The 8,139-nt window shown below is 40.6% G+C and overlaps 1 protein-coding gene across 1 annotated transcript; it reads left to right on the top strand.

Moving 5' to 3' along the window:
- The first annotated feature begins 4,505 nt into the window (after positions 1–4,505).
- nppc (natriuretic peptide C) lies at positions 4,506–7,809 on the top strand. The gene is made up of 3 exons (XM_062450622.1): positions 4,506–4,706; positions 5,819–6,121; positions 7,335–7,809. The coding sequence occupies exons 1-2, from the start codon at positions 4,614–4,616 to the stop codon at positions 6,095–6,097; spliced, it is 372 nt and encodes a 123-aa protein (XP_062306606.1). The 5' UTR covers positions 4,506–4,613; the 3' UTR covers positions 6,098–6,121; positions 7,335–7,809.
- The last annotated feature ends 330 nt before the right edge of the window (positions 7,810–8,139 follow it).

The following is an 8,139-nucleotide window of genomic DNA, read 5'->3' as shown; positions in this document are numbered from 1 at the left end:
AAAAATGAAAAAAAGAAAAGGCAAATCTTGTGCTCTCTCAGTATTCCTTATGATGTCATTGGGAAAAATCTGTAACATCATTAAATATACGAAAAAGAAAAGGAGAAAAACTTGTGACACCGCACTTGCGGCATGGTGAAAAAATGTGTCCCTCAGTTGTTAAAATTCAAAATAAAATAGGGCCGGGGATGAAATGTTTTGTCAAAAAGATTTGGCTTACCATGAGGTACGTGGAGTTTGACAAGTGCCTCTGGCTTGCCTCGACGCAGCTGGGGGCATACTGTTGACGAGACCCGTGTCATCGACCCGTGTCAATGACACGGGTCTCCCATGAGAACTGATACGTTCCTTAGGTTCTCACACCAGGATCCGGCGTGTGAGTGGTTTTTTCCAGTTGGTGCCACTGAAATGGGTAAACCCTCCATTAGTTCATAGGAAGACTGTATGTGGCCTCCATCCATCCGAAGCGTGGGAAACAAAAACATCCTTCCTACGGCGAGCTTCCTCTGTGGCAGCCATGGCATTAAAAACTGCAAAGGAGCCTGGAATATGTAGTTGCACAACAAGCACCCATCTGGAAACTTGTGCGTAGGCCATTAGGATTTTTGATGTTTGCTTATTTCTTGATATTTACATTCCCAAAAATGACAGCAATTTTGGTATTAATAAAAATTCACAGATTATAAATGGGATGGACATGGTTAATTGAGTAGTAGATGTTGCATTTAAGATATGTCGTTTCGGCCGCTCTGTACTAAGAACTGCACTTTACAAGGCACTACTGTAATTGAGACGTCATTGCCAGACTGTAGTTGAAGAATTGAGATGTAATCGTTGCACTGTAGTATTATCCTTTTGTTACCCATTCATTAACAGCTGGATAGAATTGAGTTGTTAACGTAGCTACATACCTGAGCAATACAGTTCTTATTGTTGAACTGTAGTTGCACTGTAGTATTATTGTAGTATTGTAGTATACTGTAGTATTATTTGTGCTCATCGTGCCTGAGATAACTTTGTGATGCGGCTACTGAATGCAAACTGTTCTTTGACTCTGACAATAGAAATACTGTAGAACTATACACTTCCGATACTTGACATTCTGCTATGCTTTCTATTTGCACTATTTGCATGTCGCATTGGATAAAAACAAAATGAAGAAAATGTAAAGATACATAGAAATCTGCTGCAAACTACACACTGCACAAATTCAGCAGCCCACTGTTCCCAAGAATGGAAAAACAATGGTTAACATAGTTAATAAAGTCACACAGTTAAATATCAGATCTAGTTAACCAACCTCACATCAATATGCCATGATAGGAGAAAAAAAATGTTGACTCCTAAATGGAGCCCTGAAGTCCAAGACAGGAATCAGTGTGATCCTACTATTGAGAAACGTAACATTCTGAAATGTTTATTCCCACTGGGGGGTGGGGTGGGAATGACAACAAGGTTTGTGCTTCGGATGTCTACAGTGAATGTGACTCTGCTGCTGCTTGGCCAGAAGGTGTCGTCGAGTTGCGCAGCTCTCTGTGACTTGCATTGGAGAGAAGCAGCAGACTTTGATGGCGTTCTCGATGTGGTGGGGTGTCAGGCCTCAGATTTCTTTCAGCAAACCTCACATTTCTGGGCATACATTGTAGGCTTGCGCTTGATGTAAGGGGTCTTCCCATCTGAATACTTGGTGTCACAAACCCCCCAGCTTGTACAGTAATTGAGACATTCAACAGCTTTGCCACACTGTAGAAGCCAAGCTGATGTCTTCTATGCCCTGACCTCTATAGAAGAGTGTGTGTGTGTGTGTGGGGGGGGGGGGGGTGGTGATTCTGGTGTACAGTGGAGCCGTAGATAGCAGTCAGAACTCTAAAGCAACGGCTGTCTTGTGAGCAAGTTCTGACAGGAGTTTGATTATCTCCTCAGTTTGCTTGGTCTAGTGGTGTTTTAGTGCTGGACTCTGCAGTAGTGGTTTCATTGAAGGGGCTCAGGTCTGGGGTTAGACTGAAGACCTGAGCCTTGTTAGTTGAGACGTATTATTCTTCAACGTTCTTGAACTTTAAGCTGCAGAGAGAGTTTCAGTCCACCTACAGTTTCCTGGAGGTTTGCTGTTTGCTTTTGCCGTAGTTCGGAAAAGCTTCCTTCAAGGTAAAGAGTTTCAAAGGCTTGTCCAGTTTGTGGGGACATGGAGTGGTTTTAGGTCTGCAAGGTTGTCGAAGTGCCTGTTAAAGAACTTGTCCCAGTTGAGAAGCAGATCGGAATCAGCATTGTAGAAGGTAAAAATGTGGCTTGTTTTATTGCTGATGAGGACACATTGGCCACTGCCACTACAAAGCATTTTGTTCATGTACAATAAAGGTCAAGCAGCAATGGCATGTTGCATGCCAGGTTGTATCAACATGATCGAACAGCTAAAACTAAGAACTGTGTTATCTTTTCTGTGCTAAAGACGAGTCTGAGATGTCTTCTGTCATTTTCTCGATGCCACAACCATAAGAACACGACCCACTCAGGTTGGATGGGAGCTGTTGGCAAACGCATGATTGTGGGCCATGTCGAGTGTTTCCACAGTGATGAAAATGCTTTCACACCTGATTTAGTGGTTCCGAACAGACCGATTACACATTTGCACAATGAAACCTTGTCTAGCAGGTTTGGGGTATTCAAGTGCAGTGGTATACTTACCAAACTATCCATCGCCATACAGTGCCATCCATAATCAATGTCCAGAGCACTGTCTAAAGACATCAACATCCACTTCTAGAGTCAATTCTGGCAGTGTATGTTGATTCTTGTCAAGAATGAGTGTAATTCTTAGGCCTAGGGTGTTATCGTGAGAGGTTTTCCTCATCAATATGCGAAAGGATGAAGTTCCGGTCTCCATTATAAAAACTTCTCTTTGTGTTGGGTATGTGAGTTTGAGTGTGCGAGAGAGTGAGAATTAGGGAGAGGATGAGTTACTGAATGGGGTGAAGACAGACAGAGAGAAAGAGAGGCAAAGGTTACAGATATAATTGAGTGTTTATCATAATGAATGCTTATGGCAATACATTTTTTTATCTATTATTGTCAAACAACAATATCACACAGTAAAGAAAATCATATTATATGGATAGTATGTATTTAATTCTGCAGAGGATGACATGAGGAGACAGCAAATACTGCCACTCTGTGTTCCAAAACAGACAGTGCTACAGTAGAATGCGTCTCACTGAAGCGCACCTCTCCAAATTCTCACATACCTCATGAATACCCTCTGGATCAACGGCAGTGTAGGGTGACATCAAAACAACTTGTGAAAGATATTTATAAGCAGACAAAAATACAACATATAATCAATATCTAATGTCAAGCGGGCATTTTTTTTACCTAAGAAAACCCACGCTACAAGTTCTTATAACGACAGAGGCATCACCAGTATTTTAACATGATGACAGTTAAACTTTAGCTATTTTCACAGGCTTTAGTTTTTTCATGAGGTGTTGCTTCGCGTTAGTATACCTGACCCAGTATTAAGTGTCACGTCCATCACAATGGAGATTCAGAGTTTGCGCTAGACAACTCTAATGAGCTAAGACCTGCGTGATTACAACCTTTTAGAGGCACACACACCAATCAAATGGTTGTAACTTGCTTGTGAGGAAATAAACAAATCCATCTTATTCCTCTGTGAATGCAGAAGCAAGTAGCCTAACATCCTCGCCAGAAACATCATTACGAAGCCAAACAAATTATCGAAAAAATATATGCTAACATGATAAATTATATCCCCAAAAGAATATTATGCAGCCAATTGGCGATTTCTGAGCAGGAGAAATATTCAATAAGAGCATATCTTGGATTGACAATACTGGAGAGAAAAAAGGGGGTGATATCTTGTATTGTATTGCCATATTGAGAGATTTTACGGTTATAGGCTATTTGGAAATGTTTAATTTATATAAATTGACATTGACATACACGTCTAACATGCTTAGCATCGCGCACTATTATGGTGCAATAGTAATTACAGTTATTTAATAGGCCTACCCATAATTTAAAAAAAAGAGTTGTCCATATTTAAAGACTTTTTTCCTGTACAGTCCTATAGAGCCTTCTACAATTGCTTTAGAATCCAAGATAGCATCTTTTTTATTTCGTATTATTGGCTCCAGAGCTGTATAATCACATATTAAGCCTATTCCTGACGTTTCGTTTTAGTGGCATCTCAAAGTGTACACACAAAGCACATTTAGTCCAATCGTTTTGCGTCACTCAAAGGTCCGGTGGTTTGATTCTTTGGTCTGATTCGATTTTTTTGATCAACAATGACCAGAACTAGAATCATTTAATTATACATGTGTATGACGCGCTCCTCAAGACGCAGGTACAATAGGGGGGGGGGGGGGCACATTTGGCAAGGTTTAGAACTAAAGGAGGCTGGGCCATTACTCAGGTTATCATGACATCACCAGTGGTGAGCTATAAAGCCATGAGTAGTAATTCACAGAGTTAGAGAGGCACTTGAGAAGCTTGGAGTAAGGAGCAGCCGGGGCAAATAAAGTTTATCAGCCGATAAGGTTTAACGTTTTGAACTTTACCACAGAGGACTCACATAGGCTACCAAGCTTGTCAGGATGAACTTCTTGCATTTGGTGGCTTGTGGACTTATTATCACCTTGCTGTCAGTTAAGACTGGGGCAAAACCTTTAACACAGGCACAACAGAAGGTGAGACTATTTTACTGATTTGAATGATATATCGAAACCAAAAAGGATTGCCAGTGTTATCAATCTATCAGACGACTATTGTTGTTAAGGTTTGTGATGGCCATTATGTCATCCAAGCAAAGTGTGTTGAATGAACAGATGTGTTCGGACATAGATGGAATTGGTCATCCTTACACAATTAGATGTAACGTTTTGTACAGTTTAACTATAGGCCAATGTAGAAACATAAAGTGATGAGGGTTTGTTAAGCAGATGTGCTTCCAGAAAGGTCACGTATTGAAATTATCCAAGAGTTTCCTACGCAACATTTTTACCCTGTCCGGGTACCCAAGCGCGCCTGCAGTCAACTGCAGATTGCGCGCTGGCAAGAAGGATGAAACAAAGGACATCGATTAAATCCATATAAAACTGGAATCTGCGTTGCTTTAATGAAAGAAAACTAGGACATCAATAAGTACGAACTGTTTTCGTTGCAAGTTGCATTGAAAATGTTTTGCTTCGTCTGATGAGTGTACAAAAGCGCATCAACATAACAGGTGAAACGGCGACTTGAATGCTTCACTATTTCAGCACCAATTTTCGCCTACAAGCAAAGTCACTAAATTAAGACTGATTAAAAAACAGTTTAAGACAACATATTTATTGAAAGCGTAGCTTTCTGCACGAGAAGATCTATATTGCATTGTGCACCTGTTTTGCTTTCTGACGCAATTTCAAAAGCACAATTTTCTATATCGAAAATAGATGTAGCTACACGGTTCCGAGATAGACCTGTATGAAGGTTAGCTTATTAAATAGCCTACTGCCTTTTCAGTATCTTCAAGTTCTAACATTTGGATAAAGTGTAGACAGTACTAATATTTTAACCCTTGTGCGTCCATGATAGAGGTGGCTTAAGGAAAATGCTTTATGTGGATAGACTGTATTTAGATTTCGGGAACACTGGAACGTAAAAATGTTCGGTTTGTAGTTTGCGAGTGCAGGCTTTTTTATCTTCGCATCTCAATTTAGCCTTTTATATTTTCAATCAGGTAACAATAAATTGCTTGTTGTTTAGGCTATTTAAGGAAGTGGGTTTTGCATAACTGGAATATCATGTATTTGTATCCTAGTCTCTTAGAAGTTTGCTGGGGGAAGAGTTGGCGGAGTTTCTGGAGTCGGATGAACAGGAGAGGAGGCTGGAGACTGTCCGTTCTCGAGTACGCTTGCTTCGAGATCTGCGCATGGACACTCGCGCCAAGGGGATGTGGGCGCGCCTGCTGAACGACCAGCCCAGCGGGCGGAGACACAAACAGAACACCAAGAAAGGAGGGGCTGGGTCCCGGAACGGGAGCGGATGCTTCGGACACAAGATGGACAGAATAGGCACCATTAGCGGCATGGGCTGTTAGGAGATGGAGCAGCCAATAGTGTGGGTATGTGTCCCTTCCTCGCAAATCGCCTAAATGACCAATAGAAAACAACATCAAACGGTATCGCAGTTTGTAGTGACTATCTGATACGTGATTAATAATTATTCATTCATCATTTACGAAAAGTAATAGGCCTAGTGCTATTCGACAATACCTATCTGACGAAATGCAGTTAATAAATTACAAACGAACGCAGACAGGAGGAAGGACATGACAAATGCCAAGTCATAAACCAAATGAATGAACAGAATGTATCTATAATCTGATTTAATTTGTCTGTTGAGACGATGAGGTCACATGAACATGCAGTGAGGTAAAATGTCCCTCTCTCTGTCATACCGTGTTGTAACTACTCTGCAACAAGTAACTTCCTCCTTATATCGTGTCTAAAAGCCCAATAGCTTTCCTGTAGAAGTACACTTTAGAACTGAACAGTGTGTCCTAAACTAACTGAAGTGACAGAACCAGCTGTTTTTAAGGAGACAAATCCCATAGATTTAGTGCACGGTGTGCAGTGTAAACGCCAAGATGAGGTAAGGACGTCTATCCACGTCATCATAAATGATCAAATCTGCTAGATGAAAGTCTGGTGTTATTATAGATGGGGGCAAAAGTTCATGTTATGAAACTGCATAGATAGCCAACACAGTCATTGTCAAGTGACTTTCATTACAGACCTATATTTCTTGGTGGAAGATGAGTAGATTTCCCAGACTTAAAAGCTGACATGCGCGCACACACACACACACACACACACTAAGCGTAGTCAAGACAACTGTTGTGTGTTCATGTTGTAAGAACGTTACAAGGTCACATTAGAGGGGAGGTAGAAAGGATGAAGTATCAAGGAGGCCAGGTGACACACAGTAGCCAGAGGCCTTGGGCCAATCTTGTGGTCATGTAATAGTGAAATCCTTGTACGGGGGTGACGTTTGTGGCGCCTGCAAACATTGTGACTCACTGAGTGTGTTTGTAACTCACTGTTTCACAGCTGTTTCCTCTGACAACACATTGGATAGTATCAGGTGCTAGGTTTGGTTCAAGAAGCACAGACTGTGGACATGTGGTATAGCAGATATCATTTGTACAGAGACTATGAATGTACACATCATAACACTACAATTTATGGAAGGTTGACTAAGGACTATTTTAAAGGCACAAATAAATGCTTTCTTAGTGTAACCATACATCTCCTCTCTCTTTTCTCTCCGGGCAGTTCTGACGATGGGTTCGGACAACTTGGATTCAGTTTGTCCTCACCTGAGGGAAAACCTACAAAGTGATGGATTTTTTGGTACGAAAAGCCACCATGACCAGCATTAACGAGGACTGAGACAACAACGCTAGAAAACCCATATGTACAACATAAAAAGACCAACACACACACACATACACCCACACCCACACACTACAAGATGGAGGACAATGGTGTAAAAAACACAAACTGCAAAGCTGTATATTGTTGCTGCTGCTGTACATTCATGTACTTCATTCCTGCATAAATGTATTTATGTTATAAAAAAAAAAACTATTTATATGTTTATAAAAGAGATATTTATAAATATGAGTTTTATTTATGTAACATTTGGAAAATGGATGAAAACTGCAGGTCAATCCGTTTGTAACTTTTTTTTTGTCTTAAATAGTTGTAAATGTTTTCAAAATGATAAAAAAAAAACATTCAATGTGCACTTATGGACCTCCTCCCAGTTCTTATTTATTGGGATAGATATGCTATGATTAGGAGTAAAATATGGAAGGACAGAACAACTGTGGTAGGCCTATACTCTCTGGTAGTAGGTGCTAATACAATTGCCTTCTAGCCACTTCCGTGAAGACTGCTAAATTATACTGCAGTATAATATAAAGTCCAGGCATCTGGAAGGTTTCTCATCTTGGCTATCATACAGAAATGTATCATAAAATCACATGTCCATGTTCATTAGTACTCCTGGGACTCAGTCAAACACCTACCACCTGCTGGAATGAAGTGTAATCTGTCAGTCAACATTTTTGGATAT

Source organism: Osmerus eperlanus, chromosome 24, assembly GCF_963692335.1.
Source record: "Osmerus eperlanus chromosome 24, fOsmEpe2.1, whole genome shotgun sequence".
Classification (NCBI taxonomy): domain Eukaryota; kingdom Metazoa; phylum Chordata; class Actinopteri; order Osmeriformes; family Osmeridae; genus Osmerus; species Osmerus eperlanus.
This window is presented reverse-complemented; position numbering and strand designations above follow the sequence as displayed.

Excerpts from the sequence above, each read along its gene's own strand:
- nppc (XM_062450622.1), top strand. The coding sequence starts at position 4,614 with ATGAACTTCTTGCATTTGGTGGCTTGTGGACTTATTATCACCTTGCTG. Across the intron at positions 4,707-5,818 it reads TAACACAGGCACAACAGAAG|TCTCTTAGAAGTTTGCTGGG; the intron begins GTGAGACTATTT and ends TTTGTATCCTAG.